At 53.4% G+C, this 17,603-nt stretch overlaps 1 protein-coding gene across 7 annotated transcripts in view; it reads right to left on the bottom strand.

Annotated features, from left to right (window-relative positions):
• Window positions 1-2,793: 2,793 nt before the first annotated feature.
• SPIRE2 (spire type actin nucleation factor 2) overlaps window positions 2,794-17,603 on the bottom strand; it is a 31,868-nt gene continuing 17,058 nt past the window's right edge. For 2 of the 7 annotated variants that reach the window (XM_046683985.1, XM_046683988.1), the window contains 12 exons: window positions 15,668-15,748; window positions 15,399-15,563; window positions 14,799-14,885; window positions 14,417-14,540; window positions 14,139-14,308; window positions 13,317-13,506; window positions 11,722-11,861; window positions 9,223-9,357; window positions 9,044-9,111; window positions 5,233-5,260; window positions 4,116-4,231; window positions 2,794-3,843 (listed from right to left, as the gene is read on the bottom strand). In XM_046683985.1, coding sequence (XP_046539941.1) covers window positions 3,621-3,843; window positions 4,116-4,231; window positions 5,233-5,260; window positions 9,044-9,111; window positions 9,223-9,357; window positions 11,722-11,861; window positions 13,317-13,506; window positions 14,139-14,308; window positions 14,417-14,540; window positions 14,799-14,885; window positions 15,399-15,563; window positions 15,668-15,748 — 1,527 coding nt within the window. In that variant the 3' untranslated portion in view covers window positions 2,794-3,620. The other 5 variants (XR_006891726.1, XM_046683987.1, XM_046683986.1 and 2 more) reach the window with 5 other exon arrangements.

Genomic DNA, 17,603 nt, shown 5'->3' with positions numbered 1-17,603 from the left:
TTCCGGAACTTCCTGTCACCAGTCGCGTCAGAGAAGGTGAGGGCTCGTCGGGGCGAGTTCTCGCGCGAGTTGGGCGCCTCCTCGCGGAGGGTGTCTCCCGGTCTTCTGGAGGCGTGCTGGCGACTGAGGATGAGCTGGGACGCGGCGCGGCCTGCGCAGGCTCCGAGCCACCCACAGCGGGCTCAGACCTTGTTCTCCGAGTGCGCGCCGTGGGGCGGGAGGGACACGCAGGTGGGGCCGCGTGAGGAGGGGTGCGCGCAGGTGGGTGCGCTGCTGCGAGGCGTCCCGGGTGGCAGCGCGCAGGTGACAACTGAGACCTGGGGGGGCCTCAAGGGACCCTGGACTGCTTTCAGCCTGCCCCAGCGGCTGCAGGCAGGACGGGTCCTTCCTTATTAGAAGTGAGCGCATCCAAACCGAGGAGCTCCCCAGAACCGCGGATTTCTGGACGACCGCCTGCCCAGGATAGACTGGAACTGAATCTTAAAGGACCGTCCTGGGAGTTTGCTTTTTATTGTCATTAACACGCCCCAGGTGATTCTCCCGTACATCTAGTATGGGAATCCGTGGTGTAAGGCGGAGGCTCGCCACCGTGACTTACTGTGCGTCCTAACCTCCTAGGGAGAGTTTTGCAAAAAAGATGAAGGACCGACCCATAGAAATTCCGAGGTGGGGTCCGACATTGATATTTCTTAAAAGCTCTCCAGGGGATTAAAATGTGCAGGCAGGGTTGAGACCCCTTCACTGCAGAGGTCCAAATGCAAGAGCAAGATGTTGTGGCGTGAAGGTCCCTCCCACGGTGACAGAGAGAAGAGGGGGCAACCTCGGGTGTGGGGATGGCTCTCACTGTGGAGCCAGGCCAGGCACTGCTGGGAGGTACTATAGGTGTTCCCCCTTTTACAGGTAAGTAAACTAGAACTCGGAAAGTAACTGGCCCAGGTAGGATATGGATTTGCATTCTGGTCTGTGGTTGCAGAGTTCAGATGAGGAAGGCCACTGGCAAGGACTGAGAAGAGGAGGCAGGGACAGGGTGGGTCATGGCCTCTGGGATCCCTCTCCTCTGACCCCTGAGCTCCACCCCAGCCCTCCCCCTCATAAGTCTGAGTGTTCCTCACTTAGGTTGGGAGTTGAGGGGAGAGAGAGAGAGAGGGAGGGAGCGTGTGTGTACATGTGTGCGTGGCTGGTCTGTCAGCCTGTACTGGTCACTAGGATCTTGAAGCACTTCACACTGAATGGCACATACCGGCTGTCTCAAGGCCCCCACATGTCCCGCTCCCCCCACCCCCCTGGAGAGTTCCCTAGAACAGCCCCTTCCACAATCCAGCTACTAAAGGGTTATGCTCAGCACAGCACAGGCGGGACCTCCAGGACACCCCACTCCTGTCCATTCTGATTGTTGAGGGGCAGGCTTGTTGTTAAATAGATGTTGTGTCACCCCTGGTCAAGTGGTGTGACCAATTTATGCAGGCTCCTTGCCTTGCCTGTGAAGGGAAACTTGGGGAGTCTCAGCCTGGAGCTGCTTTCTACTCTGTGCTCCACAAGACAGCGGCCACGTGACACCGTGAGGGATGCGGCCTCAGGCCCAGCCTGAGTGGTGACCTCCCTGAACAGGCAGCTTTGAACATGCGTCTCCCCACACCACCTCAGGCCTAGTCCTCAGCAAGGAAGGGTTGGTTGTAAACAGTTCTGGAGTGAGTGACTTCCATGAGTCAAGAGCTAAATCAGGTGGGGTGGAGGCAGGCTTGGCTCAGTGGGCTGACCCTACAGCTTTCTGTACCTGGGGTCAGTGGGTGGTGAGGCCAGCAGTGAGAAGATGGAAGAGGCAGTAACGCTCCCTCTTGACTTCACCTTCAAGCTCGTGGGGACCCCTCTCAGCTCAGCCCAGCTGTCTCAGGATGGGCTTTCGTTTCCAAGTCCTCCTGTGTGGATTAGAACCCCAGCTTCCCCGCATTGGGAGTGTGAGCCTGCACATTTCCCCACCTGTGGAATTAGGAGACTGATGACAACGGTGCTCACCTCACAGGAGCGTCTGCCTGTGAAGGGGGCTGCAGGGGTGCTCGCCTTCTCACTGCTGGCTGTGCAACCGGGGCACTTCCTTACCCTCTCTATGCCTGTTATCTTGTTTTAAATAGGAATACTACTACTGCCTGCTCAGGGCAAGTGCTAGGAGCTGGCGTGTTTCTACTGGCTGGCCTAAGCATGTGTAACTGCATGTCCTGGACCCCAGCTGATGACAGCATCCTCTCCCACAGGCCTGCCTGTGACAGGCCCTGTCCCTGTGTGGCAGGCTTTAGAGCCTGGCGTCCAATAGGCCTGGGTGGAGGTCCAGGAGAGCTGTGTATCTTTGGCTAAATTCCCTTGCCTCTTTGACCCTCAGTTTCCTCATCTGTAAGGTGGAATGACAACAGAAGCCACCTCCCAGGCGCATGTGGACAGGCAGAGCACAGAGGTGCTCCTGTAACCATTCTCCTGAAGAGCAGGGTGCAGCTGCCCCCACCCTGGGAACCCTGAGGGAATCATGTGCTCAGAGGGCAGGAATAGAGACCTGGGGATGAGGCCAAAGGGCCCCCAGGCAGCAGGCTGAGCTGCTGTCCCACATGCAGCCCTGCTGGCCGTAGGACCAAGACGACCAGATTATGAAGTTTGGCATTGAGGACGGGAGTCACCTGAGCACCCTTGTCTCGTGATGGGCATCCTGACTATGCACCAGAGGGCAGGTGGCCCCTCAGAGCCCGGCTTCCACCCTTGGAGAATGTGCCCACTGCTGCGCTGACAGTCCTCAGTCCACACCGCAAACAGGAGATGAGACCACCTTTATTAGGCCAAGAGTGGCTGTGTGTACAAATTTACAGAGCGCCTCCCTGTACCAGGACACAAGCACTGCCAAGGCCCTCAGGCCAGCACCATCCTGGACCTCCGGGTGTGTGAGGATGGCAATGCCAACCGTGTGGCAGATGGCTGGGGCATGGATGCCCGGCAGGGGTCAGGGAGTGAGCTGTGCCTCAGACCTTCCAAATGGAAGGGTAGGATGCCTGGGCCGCCTGCCAGGAGAATCTCAGCCCACTCCGAGGCTTCCCAGGGCCTCCGAAGCCCACGTCCCTGCTAAGAGAGGGCAGATGCAGGCAGGTGCTCCGGTCCACCTGGGGACCCAAGCGCCCTGGTCCAGCCTGGATGTCCACACAAGGAGGGGAAGCTGCTGTGTTCTCATCCCCGGGCTGGAGAAAAGAACAACATGGGGCAGGGGGCTCCCCCAGAGCCCCACCACCTGAAATCCTCTGCCCTACCTTCAAAGTGCCCTCCTTCCTGTCTGCGTGAGAAATCCAGCCCATTCCCTGCCCCACCCAAGGAATCCCAGGAGGAAGCCCTCCCCCAGGGAGGGTCCTGGAGTGAGCCTGACCCCAAGTGAACTCTGGGGTCAGAAACACATATATAAATATATAGGCTGTGTTTATATATATTATATAAATGTATCTATTATGTATATATGTACATGCACAATCCAGGGGGCAGGCTGGCCTCAGGATGGCAGTTTCTCAGCCTGGTCCAGGACTAGCCTGGCTCCTCCCTGGAGGCCTGGCCTCTTGAAGAGCCTCCAGCCAGGTGCCTGGGGTGGCCAAGGGCCATCACTTAAAGTCAAGAGTCCAGGTGCTAGGGATATAGAGGGACTGGGTCTGGCGGGCACGGCGCGGCGTGGTGTTGAGAGCATCCACGCTCTTGCGGCTGGAGCGCACCACGTCTGCCACAAAGCTGGTACAGTCGCTGCAGACGTCCTTCAGGATGCAGCCGTGGGTATAGATGTGTGGGAACTCCTCCTCCACACTCCGCCACTGAGGCCCCTGCAGCGATCTGGGGTGGGAGAGGGCTGTCAGGGATGTCCCCCCATCAGGCAAACACATTTTGGGAATGAATGTGCCATGCAAAGTTCATCCTGGCAAAAGCTGACCACCTGGCTCAGTTTCCATCTCACAGTACTCAACCCCGGGAGCCCCCCAAGATATCTGTGTCTCAGATCTCTGTTTCCTTCAGGGGTCCCAGCAACCCCCCACCACCTCCCAGCTCCAAGTTACTGTCAGTGCCTGACAACCAGGGCGACAGCAGCAGAGGGCAAAGGAACGCACTGGAAGACGTCTCTCCTCGATGGTGGTGTGGTTTTGGCAGCTGACAGCCTCTGAGGACTCTCAAAGCCCAGCGTGTAAACGGGGATGTGTGCAAACTTCTTAGAAGGCATCTTCATCTACAACACACAGAGGGAGGTGTGGACAAAGCTGTCCCACAGAGACAGCCCAGGCACACTCGCCACCCCTGTGACTGGCCACCTGCCCTGGTCCTGCGTGGCAGCAGGGGTGAGCCTTGTCAGTGCCATCAAGTCAATCCCGACTCCTAGCGCCCCTGTGGACAGCAGAGCAGAGCCCTGCCTGGTCTTTGTGGTGCCAGCCTTTCCTCTTTTAGCTCTCTATCAGACAATGCTCCGCAGCTATTCATGGGGTTTCCATGGCCAATTTTTCCAGAACTGGGCAGCTAGGTCCTTCTTCCTAAGAGGTGAGCCTAGAGACCACCATTTGACCCCACATGCTGCCTGGTGCCTGAAGGCACGTACCTCCTGGCATGCTACACGCCCCGCTGCGTCTGCTCACCTGCAGAGGCACTTCTCAGAGCATGACTGCCTTTTCGTGCCACACAGATCGAGCATCATGCCCTGTGTGCAATATACACTTAACACTGATGAGATGGGAGTTTTTCCACAGCCAAGTGGCAGGGTTTGAAAATAGTGGTGGCAAAAATCCCTCTTAAGCGGATTCTTGTTTCTGGGCTGAGGCGTAATGAGGTGACATGCTTCTAACTGTAACAGTTCTTTCACCTCTGTGCACGCCTGCATGTACCCACACCCCAGCTGCTAAAGAACCCCTCCAAAAACACTCAAGGAAGGTGCAGTGTCAGAAGGTAGGTCTTTTAGAGGGAAGTGAAGGGTTCCTTGGCACTGGCCTACTAACATGGAATGTTAAAAAAAAAAAAGGCCACCTATAACGGTCTTCAAAAACTGCAGTCTTGGAAAGTGTAGGATGGATTCTGCCCAGAGGAGGGAGACAGAGGAGGTGACTGTGAGGGTGGGATCATCTGACAGGAGACAGCAGGGCCTCTGTCCCCGCACCATCCCTCCTTCCCCAGACAAGCCAAGTCAGGCTGCAGGACACCTCAGACCCCTGGGGCCTCGCTCAGACTTCATGTGGTCCTCACCTTTATGCTACAGGAAGCGCAGACCGCTCTGGAAGGGAGAGAAGAGGGAGAGCAGCATCAGCTTGAGGAGACGAGGAAAGAGCTGGTGCCCAGCCTCCATGTCCCACCAGCACACAGGCCAGCTGACCTCAGCCTCTGCCTCACCCCGGGTACTTCAGTGTTCTTTCATTTCACTCCCAAATCTTGCTTTTCTTTTTGCTTAGCTCTACACGCAAAATACTTCTGCCTCTCACGGCTCCTTCTTCAGAATATCTGGTCCACACTGTGCCTCACACGCCTTGCCAGAGAAGCAGCGTCTGGGGCAGAGGGGCCTCAGCTGAGATGCTCAGGTTGAAGCAGAGAGTCACATTTTTTTTAATTCCCCATACATGATTTCAAAAGGAAATACCTTCTTTGTTTTAAAAAGTGAAACATTAGAGAGAACTGTAATTTAGACAGGAGTCCTCCCCTGTAAGGCACATCCTCAGAGATGACCCCTGCCAGCAGTGCAGTTTCCGTTCTCCACGTTTGAGCATACGTTAACAAAAATATACATTTGAAATAAAAATAAATGAAATGGGGTATTATGCAGACTATTCTATAAAGATACATCAGGGACGACTCTACATTAGTACAAATCGTCCAAATTCACTTTTTAGAACAAGGGACCTTGTTCTCTTGCGTGGATGCCCCATCAACAAACCTCTGGGTTAATTTAATTTTATTTTGTTGTGGTCAGGGAACACACTTTGTATAATTTGAATCCTTTGACATTTTTGAGACTTGTTTTATGACCCAGGATATAGTCTATGTTGGTAAGTGTTCTCCGTGCACTTGAGAAGAAGGCACATTCTGCTGTTGTCGGGGAGCGTGTTCTGTAAATGTCAGTTAGATCAAGTTGGTTGATAGTGTTGTTCAAACCTTCTATATCCTTAGTGTTTTTCTGTCTACAAGTTTTATCAGTTGTTGAGAGGAGGGTACTGAAATCTCTAATTATAATCGTGGATTTATCCGTTTTTCCTTGCAGTTCTATCAGGTTTTTTGCTCCATGTATTTTGAATATCTGTTTTTAGGTGTAGAAAATGTTCAGGATTATTATTTCCTCCCTTTCTCATTATGAAATGAACTCCTTTATCTCTGGTAAATATTCTTTGCTCTGCAGTCTACTTAGTATGATATTAATATATCAACTCTAGCTTTCTTGAGACTAGTCTTGGCATGGTACATCTTTCTCCATTCTTCTGCTTCTAACCAATTCCTATCTTTTTATTTAAAGTGCATATCTTGTAGGCAGCAGAGAGCTTTGCTTTCTTTTAATCAATCTGGGAAACTCTGCCTTTTAACTGGGTTGTTTAGGCCATTTAGAGTTAATGCAACTACTGATATGGTTGGGTGTAAGTCTATCATCTTGCTATTTGTTTTGTCCTAAATTTTCTTTGTTCCCTTTTCCTTTTTCTGCCTCCTGTATTAATCAAGTGTTTTTTATGATTCCATTTTATCTTCTTTGTTGACTTAGAAGCTATTGCTCTGTTTTGTTATTTTACTGGTTGCTTTCGGGCTTATAGTATATGTCTTTAATTTAACACAGTGTATCTTCAAATATGTTACCACTTCATGTAGAGTATAAGAAACTTACAATAGCATACTTCCAATTTACCTGCCCCCCCCCCGCCTTAATGCTACTGTTACAATACTTTTTATTTATAGATATGTTATAAACCCCACAATACATTGTTACTAATGTGTTTTTTTTTTTTTTTTTTGCATGCCTGGTAATCTTTGATTGGATGCCAGACATTGAATTTTACCTTGTTGGGTGGTAGATATTGGTTTACCTTTTAAAGAGTTATAAGAAAATAATCTTATATATTTGTCTTAGTAGTTGCTACTTCTAGTGTCCTTCATACCTTTGAGTAGATTCAGATTTCCATCTAGTATCATTTTCCTTCTATGTGAAGGACCTCATGTAACATTTGTTTCTATGGCTTTGCTGGCGAAGAATTCTTTTGGCTTTTGTATTTCTGGAAATGTCTTTACTTTGGCCTTTGTTTTTGAAAGATATTCTTGCTGGGTATAGAATTCTAGATTGACAGTTTTTTTCTTCTTTAAAGCTGTTGCTTGCATTGTTTCAACGAGAAATCTGCAGTCATCTTTGTCTTTCCTCTGTACATAACATGTCTTTATTTGCTGGCTGATTTTAATAATTTCTTTTTATCACTGCTTTTAATCAATTTGATTACTATGCACATTGGTTTGATTTTATTCATGTTTCTTGTGCTTGGGGTTCATTGAGTTTCTTGTGGGTTTATATTTTTTATCAAATTTGGAAAAACTTTTTAGTCATTATCCCTTCAGATACTTTTTCTGTCCCCCACTTCCCTTTGGGAACTTTAATTACACCTCTATAAGGGTTTTTAATGTCATCCCACAGCTCATTGATGCCTTTTTCATTTTTCTAATTCTTTTTTCTCTCAATGTTTTCATTTTGGATAGTTTCTATTGCTCTCTTCAAGGTCACTAGTCTTTTCTTCTGCACATTCTTCTGAATGTCTAATCTGCCATTAATCTCATCCAGTGCAATTTTCATCCCAACCATTCTAGTTTTCATGTCTAGAGGTTTGATTTGTGTCTTCTTTATATCTTCCATGTCTCTAACTTTTTGAACATATGAAATGCAGTTCAAAACTATTAATGTCCTTATCTGCTAATTCTAACATCTGCACCCATTCTGGGTGATTTTGATTGATTTTTCTCCTCATGGGTCATGTTTTCCTGGTTGTTGACATGCCTGATAATCTTTGGTTGGATGCAAGGTGTCTCATCTTGCTGGGTGCCAGACAGTTTTCCTTCCTCTTCTTGAGCTTTGATCTGGGAAGCAGTTAAGGTACTTGGGAAGAGTTTGCTCCTTTCGGGTCTTGCTTTTGTGTTTGGTTAGGTCTGGAGCAATGCTCAGTCTAGGAGTGCTTATTCCCACTAGTGAGACAAGACTTTCTGTGTATTCCACTCAGTGGCCCACACGTTGCATTTCCACCATGGCTGGTGGCAACAGACACCATTCCTAATATTGTTCCTTTAAGCCTTTAGCACGGGGTCAGTAAACATTTTCTGTAAAGGGTCAGATAGTAAACATTCAGATGTGACTAAATGAACTATGAATGTCTTTAACTGTGTTCCAATAAAACTTTATTTACAAAACAGGCAGTGAGCCAGATTTGGCTCATGGACTGGCATTCACCACTCCCTGCTTCAGACGATTCTTCCCTAGCCTTCAGTAACTTTCTTGCATCTATGTGCTGATCAGTACTCTGCTGAATACTTGAGGGGGACCTTCTGCTGGTCTGAGGCCTGCTCTGTGGACAGCTCTCTCCCTCTGGAAATCTGCACTGAGAACTCGAGCTGCTGTGGTCTCCCTGGGTTCGCAGCTTTACCTCCTCCTGCTCAAGGAACTGAGCAGGCTCTGACTCATGACCTAGAAACTCCAGGCAGTTGGGGCAGTCACAGAACTCACCCTGTCTGCTTCCTGTTTGTTGCCTGATATCAAGTGTCTTGAAAACCATTGTTTCATGTTCCTTGGTTTATTTATTTATTTGCTTGTTTCAGGTAGAAGGTGCCTGTTCTAGTGCCTGTTACCCCACCTTGGCTGAAAGTGGGAGACCCTTAGCTATTAAACTTTAAATTAAAAGCTAATTCTTTTCCTTTGTTGCACTAGCCATGGTGCATGATGGAACATCCCCACAATCAAGGACAGTTCTATTACACAGTGCTGGCCTAGAGGCTCTTTCCTCCTCCCTCCCATGCTAATTCACAGCCAAGGCGCTTACAGAAGGCTCACCTCTTGCAAAAAAGACAGGTGGGTGGCCAGGAGAACAGTGAGAACTTGGTACGGCAGCAGCAGCAAATCTGTAAGGAAAGGCCTGGTTAGAGCCCAGTTCTGTCCCAGCTCACTGGGTCCAGCCCCATCCTCACCTGTACCGCACCCAGGGCTCTTGTCCACAGGCTGGGCTGCCTCACCTTCCCCTTCTTCAGGCTGCTGAAGAGCTCCTTGTTCTGCAGGAACTTCTCCATCTCGGCCTTCACCAGCACACGGCGCACATCCATCACCTCCTCCACAGTCAGGGCAAGGCTCTCCACAGGGTGGCTGAACTCCTGTGGCAGGTCATTCATGCCCTCAGGGCTGAGGCCTCTCAGGAGGCCTTCACAAGTTCCTCTCCCCGCTGAAGACTTGGCATCTTCCTGACCTCAGTGTTCCCAAGCCCAGAGACTTCTTAAAATGCCCTATTCTTCAGTTCATCCATACCTGGGAGCCAAACATGCTCCCCATACCTTCTCTGATGGTGCCCTGGTGCTACAGGCAAGGTTTCCTGTGACGTGGCCTTGCCCACCATCCAGTCTGCCCCCAGCCCCTCAGTGACCCTTTCCTTAGGCTCCCCTTCAGACCATCCCCACCTTGGTTCACAGTGCCCCAGACCTGAAACATCTGCTTCCCACCGTGTTCCCCACTGTAGCCAACCAAACCGAGCTGGGCTCCCCAGGCCCACTTCCCCACTCCGGGGATCCTGCACAGAGCTGCCTCCTGCACACGGCCTCGTGTGGCGCTCACATCCCATGGGGCTCTGTGTCTGCCTGTCCACAGGCAGCAGGTGTCTTACTCGTCACCACTGCCTGGCCTTTGGGCCGCCGTGGTGAGCACACCCTGTTCTGCCCCAGGGCTTAGCAGAGTCCCGACTCCTCAGCCTCTCAAAGTCTCTCTTCTATAAAGGGGGTTGTCCTTCGACTCCGCTGACATCACATGTAAAGCCACTGGCACAATGCCTGGCACCTAGCATTAAAAATGCCAGCTCCCGAGATCCCGAGGCGTCGGGGGCCCTGGTCTGTGAGGGTGCCACAGAGACAGAGGCTGCACAGTGTCTTTAGTTTCGGGTTTTCAGTGGTTATCCTCTTTAGGGCTGCTGAACACCTGCTGGTGGGCGGCATTCGGGGAGGGTCAAGACCCCCCTGTGCTCTTCTCCATTCTGGCCTGGAGTGTCAGGTCCTCTGGCCTCTGATTTCTGTATCCAGCAGCCTGACAGTGCTGTTTATGTTTGAACGATCCCGCTCTCAACCTTACAGACATTACATTAACTGCACTGGTGGCCAGCAGGTCTCATGCTGGGTGCAGAGACCAGCAGGCGGCTCGTCAGACTGAGCTATGAGTATGTGCTCAGGGCGGAGACAAGGTCACTGAGGTCATCCCACGTTTGACAGCAAGATCTCTCAGAAAGCACTCTCAAGATTGCTGAAAAAACACTGATGGGCCTTGCCATTAAAATATGTCCCACAGTTCCCTGACACCCCTTCCTCCAGAAGGGAGCCTTTCCATTCCCCTGAGGGGGCCTCAGTTACTCGCTTGTAAGGAACAGATTAAAATGAAAATGACAATGCATCCCTTCTGAGACTTACTCATAAAGATACTGGTTTCTGCCCTGCTCTTTCTCAGACCACGTGCTCTGGGGGATGCCAGCCGCCATGTCGGAGGACACTCGAGCAGCCTGTGGGAGATCTACGTGGGGAGGAACTGAGGCCTCCTGCCCACAGCTGGGTGAGGCGCCACCTTGGAAGTGGCTCCTCCAGCCCCAGTCCAGCTCTCAGCTGAGACACAGCCTCTGCTGACACCCCAGCTGCAGCCCGTTGAGAGGCCTCGAGCCAGCACCACCCCGCTGAGCCACTTCTGGACTCCCCTAACCCTCAGAAATGGTGTGAGATAATGAATGTTTATTGTTTTAAGCTACTAAGTTTGAGAGTAACTTTTCATGCAGCAATAGAGAAGACAGAACTCAAAGCAGAAGCCTGCCCTTCAGGGAGGAACCGAATGGTGTCACTGCCTTACATTTATGTGGCACTTCTATCTTTCAAAGCATTTTAATGTCTGTCCTCATTTGAGCCTCTTGATGAGACTTCAACGAAGCAGTGAGGACGCACACACCAGGAATGCCCTCCACACGCCCCAGAGCCACCACGGCCTCAGGCTCTTCCACTCCTTTGATGAAATCAGACACCCAGGCTCACATCCAAAATGGGGGCCTCAAAACATCAGCAAGTGCCAGCTCTTCACAGTGATGAGTCAGACAAAATTTATAGCTAGGAAACCAAGGTACGGAGAGGGTGAGAGCACTGTGGCAGAGCGGGGCCGGAGTCAAGGTCTCAGCCCAGTGAAACGCTCTCCTGTCGCATCATGCTGCCTTCAAGACGTCCAGCTTTCTCATCGGTCCTAACCCCACAGAGATGGGACTAAGAACTGTCCCCTTAGCCAGGTCCTTCTCTGGCCAGAGGCTGCAGTGCCCAGAAGCCCAGAAGGTGGCAGCAGAGACCAAGCTCTCCAGACACAGGCTCAAGCACAGACCCAGCCACAGCCCCGGAGGGAGCCACCACAGTTCCAGAACACATGCTGGGGCCTGGTCCTGGGGAGGCAGAAGATGAGCGCCCAGGAGGCCCCCACCCAGATGCCCTACATGGCAGCGCCTCCTCACTCACCAGCCACAGGTGATGGGCGTCTGGGGCCTCAGAGGCCTCCTGCCTGCCCTCCTCAGGCCTGTCCTCCTCCCTTGAGCCCAGGTCACTGCGTGGGAGGGGGCTGGAGTCAGGTTGGGACTGGACGCTCACAGGGAAGGAACCTGGAAGACGAGCAGGGAAGCCCTGTCAGGACAACCTGGCAATAATTCTGGTCTGGGAGGGCTGTGCCCCGGGGACAAGGGAGACAGCCTGCCAGGCAGGAAATAGGTGGGGTGGGGGCATAATCAAGCAAAAGGTCAAATAGAGAGTGTGTCACCCATGTCAGGGGCCCATGCAGTGGGGCAGGCCCAAGGGACCCCTGAAGGGGCCCCACATCAGAGCCCCATGAACGAGCCAACACTGGGAGTCCCATGCTGCAGCCAGCAGTGCAGGCCACGCAAAGCACAGACAGCAATGGCCACGTAAGAAGTCCTTCCTCCTCCACTGGTCCCACATGCTGCACTATACCAGAGACCCCGAAGGACAGAGAAGGACAGAGGAGGAGGCGGCAGACTCGCCTCCTCCACAGGGTCTCTGAGTCTGGAGGACAGTTCAGGGGAGACAGCAAGATGTGGAACTGACCTGGCCTAGACCTCTTCACACCAGAGAGTGAGTCATAGCTATCAAGTGGGACCATCCTGAGAGGGGCCAGAGAGCGAGAGCATGGCTCAAGGTGACCATGAGGGCAGAGAAGGGGGCCTGGCTGTGTCTGGTGGGAGGCAGTGGGTGGGCTGACAACCCCATGTCGTATCTGCAGTTCATGGAGCACAGCCCTTACAACAGTGTGACTAACGAAGTGCGTGACCAGGAGAGTTATTCGGGCCTCTGTGCTGACTGACAGGGAAAGGAGGAGGCTCACAAGAAATCTCAAGTGACAAGTCAGGTTCCAGAGTGGTGTGTGCTGCATAGCCCATCTGGTTCACTGTAGACACGTTTCCATTGACAGAAAAAGAAGACTAGAAGAATCTGTCAATCATCCATCCGTCTTTCCATCCGTCTATCCATCTGCCATCTGTCTATCCACCTATCCATCTGTCTATCCATCCGTCATCCATCATCCAGCCATCTATCCAGCCATCATCCATTCACCCATCTACCTCTCCGTCTATCTATCTGTCCATCTGTCTGTGTATCTGTCATCCGTCCTTCATCCATCATCCATCCTTCTATCCATCCATCCATCCATCATCCATGCATCTGTCCATTCATCTATCCATCTGTCCATCAGTCATCCTTCCTCCATCCGTCATCCATCCATCTATCCAGCTTTTTTTCTATATACCAATATATTACTAATTATCTCTAGGTAATAGAATCATGGGAATTTTTTTAAAGTTTTTTCTAATGTTTTACAATGAATATGGATTACTAATTTAATAAAAAACGTTTTCAAGTTAAAGTGGGGATGCCTGCCTGAGGTGACGAGGCGAGGCTGGGCTTGAACTCTCACACCTTCTTGCAGGCTGAGCTCCGGCACCCACTGGGTGCTGCCTGCTCAGAAGACAATGGGGCCCTGGCCACAGGACACGCGCCCGCAGGACAGATTCGAGGGAGAAAGGATGAGAGGCAGCACTTGCCCTGCTCCTGGGTGCTGGGCCTCCAGGCGTGCACGCTGCCTGCGCGGGGCCGGGATGGCTCCAACCCTCCTGGGGACTGAGTGGCTGGCTGCAGGCCAGAGGCCACTTCGCTCCGGAGCTGGACCAGGTCGTGCTCCGAGAAGGAGCGGTCCCGCTTCAGTGTCACCTCCCCACACGGAGACTCTTCCTCCTGTGGACACATCAGACCCGACCCTGCCCCAACCACTCTGCCCACCAGTCCCTTCTGTCCATCCCTGGACTTAGACAGAGGACACAGAGAGTCCTGGGGCCGTGCTCTGCTCACTGCCCAGCCCGAGCAGCCTCTGGGCAGTGGAAGGCAAGTGCCTCAAAACCAAACCCTTGCCTGAGGCCTCCAGAAAGTCCTGTAGAGGACAGGTATGGTGTCAGGTGGAGCCCACTGAGATGGCCACTGTCCCTGGACTCGGAGGGCAGTGAGGACAGGATGAGGAGCCAGGCAGGGACATCAACCAGGGGGCTGCTCAGCTTCCTGGCCCCAAGGTGATGGAGCACTTCCACTTCAGCCCTTTTTGTGTTGCAGGAACATGTCCACTATCCCAGTCACCCTTCTGAGCCACCAAGATGGGAAAGTGTCCCTGAGCCCTGCCATGGCTGCTCCCAGGGCAGACCCAGCCCCACAGCAGGACACCAGCTTCAAAGGAGGGCACTGCCCGCAGCCCTGAGCAGCGGATGCCCCACATGGTGGGATGCTGAGCCCCGGCTTGGCTGGGCCCCTTCTCCCTTCTTGCCCACCCCTCCCCCTCCTCCTCCCAGGTCTCTTTTCAGGAATCTGTGGGCTCTGACCTCAGACGTGTTCATCTCCTCCATCTCAGCCAAGGTGGGCGCCTTGAGCAGGACCCGGGGTCGCGGGCGCTGAGCGCTGCTCCCAGCATCCGTGACGGACAGGTTGATGCAGGAAGTGGACTTGATGTCCCCAGAGCAGGCATTGAGGATGCAGGGCAGAGAGCCAAACCCTGGGGAGGCAGGGAGGTGGGGCAGGGCAGGACAGTGAGGGAGAGGAGGGGAGGGAGGGAGGGGAAGGAAAGGGCGGGAAAGGAAGAGGAGGGGTGTCCCACGCTCACCCCGGCCACCCCAGCGCTCGCCCCCCACTGGGCGCAGCCTCCGCTCCTGCTTGATTTCCTCCAAGATCTTCTCGTGCAGGGTCCTCTGCTTCTGAGGTAGGGGGCGAAGCCTTCTCTCGGAGACCTGCAAGGGGCATGGCGGCTCTAGCTGGGAGGGGCAGTGGGGCCACGACATGGACGACACACTTGAGCTAGGGAGGAGCCCTGTCTGAGGAGTACTCCTGACCAGCCAGGCCCACCAGTAACCGGCACAGCAGGGGACAGGAGGTCTTATGTGCTCCTGGGCGGGACCCATCCCAGAGCCAGCTGCCGCCTCCCTCAGTGGAGACTCCAGGCAGCCTCGCATGGGCAGGCGAGAAGGGAGGAGGTGCAGAGCTGGTACCTGCTTCAGGGGAGGCCGCGAGCGGATGAAGTCGAGGATGAGTTCGTGGGCGTCCTTCTTCACCCTGGGAGGGATGTCCCCATCGACCTGTGGGGGAGGGCGGGGAGGCAGCCAAGGCTAAGGGCATGAGGCCCACAGGGGTTGCCTCCTGGGGCCAGGGCCACAGGAGGGGCTCACTCAGCCTTGAACAGGGCCTAGGCCTCACACCGTCCTCCCTCGCAGGCCGCAGCTGTGGCCTCCAAAGCCTGGTGCCACCACCAGCTTCCCTGCATCTCAGATTCTTTGTGTGGAAATGGAGGTCAAGGTCACCCGCCTCACAGGGTTGTCAGAAGAATGAAGTGAACTCACACGTTTAAAATTCTCGGAGCAATGCTGGCACATGGCAAGCACCACACAGCACTGAACGGGACAATCTCGCAGGCTCTGGTCCTCCAGAACCCTCCACATCCCCTCTCCCTGCCTTTGTCACACTGTGTTCCCAGTGCAACCGTGAGCCATCTGCTTTATTCATGTTCGAATAAACTGGGCAGTGGCACGCAGAGCAGGGACTCCTGAGCTGGCGGCGGGAGGGAGGCTCCGGGCTGGTCCTCCCCAGCTCACCATGACCTTGCGCAGCTTGTAGTTCCTGGCGCGGATGTCCTGCATCAGCATCTCAAAGGGCGTGAGCTGGAACTCGGTGGGCAGGGGGTTAAACTCCTGCTCCTGCACCTTCTTGAGCTTCACCCCATGGCGGAGTTCCCGCATGAGCTGGACCCACAGTCGGGCCTGGGCCCCGAGGAGATGAAAATGCCATTAGCCCCGGTAGGGCTCCCACGGGCCCTCCAGGCACAGAACCGTCTGTGTCCCGACAGGAGGGGACCGCGTCTTACCCAGTCCGTGCGCCCCAGGTTGTCAAGCTCTGCCAGCGGCTTCTCTGCCTGCGGCTCGTCCTCCCGAAGCTTCTGCAGCATCTGTTAGTCCAGGGAAGGTGGGAGAATGGCAGCCATGGGATGTGGGCCCCCTGCTGGTCTGTCCATCTGGGGACATTTCCTTACCACACAGGCTACTATTGAACCAGCTAAAAAAGGACAAGGGGCATTTAGGCCAAGGCTTTGGGGCTCAGAGATCAGGGGAAACCAAGCCGTCAGCCTTGGAGCTACATGGGACACTTGGTTTCCCGTTGGCTCTCTGGCAGCTTCTCCCTGGTGAGGGCAGGGCAAGGGCATAACACCCTCTGAGCCCCCATATAGAACCTTCTGGTTATAGAGAACCCACCCCCTTCTCTCACCTGATCTACACGCCCCAGTGAGATGCTGTATCCCCCACAGACAGCAGACGCAGGCTGGCAACCTGGCTCTCCCGCATCTGTGAAGAGCTCCTCGTCTTCCTGTCGATCTCAGCTCACGGGGCGCTTCCTCAGGAGCGCCTCCCCTAGCTGATTCACCCAGGCCACATGCACCCCTCTCAGAACACCCACGGCCCCTTCTCCGCACAGGATCCCAGCTGGACATCCACATTTATCTGCTGCTTTGATAGCTGTCTGAACCATGTTTTGTTTCTGTTTTTCTCATCTTAATAGTGCTGGCTCCTAGCACAGTGTGGCACATGCTAGGTCTTAAACATTGGTTGAATGAATGAATGAATGAATGAATAGATGAGTGGTGGATGGATGGTGATGGATGGATAGATGGGTGAGTAGGTGGATGAGTGGTAGGTGGGTGGGTGAGTGGTGGGTAGATGGTGGCGAGTCCTGGGAAACAGAGATGTATATTTTGTGAAGTGGTGAGAACCCAAGAAGGATATCAGGGGCTGTCAGGTAATTGTGCTATGCTGAAAATTTGGGAAGAAGCTGCTAGATTGGCTGCCTTCGTTTCTCTGGATCTCCGTTCTCACCGACCCCCCCCCCCCCCCCCCGAGAAGCATGTGCCCTTTAGCACCAGCCCCTCTCCCCTAATAAGACAGAACTGGGTAGCCTGGCTTTCGCCCAAGCCACTTGCCAAACCACTTTGGGACGCTCTGGAAAATGCTGCCAAGTCTCTGTGCAGCACAAGGAGTGTGATTCTAAAAATAGACCTGTGTGTGACCTGGCAGTCCCTGTGGGCAAAGGGCGTGAAGGGTGGGTCTCCCATTCTTCCTGGAGTGTCTATACCTGTCCCTGAGCAGGCTCTTTCTGCCCAAAGCCGGCCCAGCTGTGCCCCACTGACAGACCCTCCTCTCACTCCCTCCCACCACCAATTCCCTGAACTCATCCTGGGTAAACTGCTGGAAGCCTAGAGCTGTTTGCTCCTCTGAAGAAAGAGCTCCCATTGTCTGGGTAGGGAACTGATCTTAGCAATAGAACAGATGACTTCAGAGCAAGAAAGACACAGCATTAACGTCATTGGAAGAACACCTCCGAGATGCCAAGGAGAGGGACTCAGTTAATTCCAAAAATACCTTCTGCCACTTAAACAAGAGAGAGTGGAGCAAATTCCCCAAGTTCTCTGAAGCCTCCATCTTCTCATCTGTGAAATGCTGATGGGAGGCAGGGTCCCTGTGCACCAAGACCCCTGTTTCAAGGAAACACCTCGGTTCCCTCCAAGGGAGAGGCTTGGAGAGTTGAGAGGAAAACTGTCAGCTCCTAACTCTGGGACCAAAAGAGGCAGGACAGCCCTGGGGGGGAAGGCCAGCGCGGGAGCCAGGTTAGACCCCAGCTCTGCCCTGTACTAGTTCTGTGACTTGGGGCCTCCATTTGCTCCTCTGTAAAATGGGAGATACCCACAGAGGGGTGGTGGAGGGCAACATGGGACTGTCATTGGCAGGGCAAACACCTGGTAAGTGTTCTCT

This window comes from Equus quagga, chromosome 13 (genome assembly GCF_021613505.1).
Source record: "Equus quagga isolate Etosha38 chromosome 13, UCLA_HA_Equagga_1.0, whole genome shotgun sequence".
In the NCBI taxonomy this organism is placed as follows: domain Eukaryota; kingdom Metazoa; phylum Chordata; class Mammalia; order Perissodactyla; family Equidae; genus Equus; species Equus quagga.
Note: the sequence above shows the minus strand (reverse complement) of the source record. Positions and strands in the feature narration are given on the sequence as shown.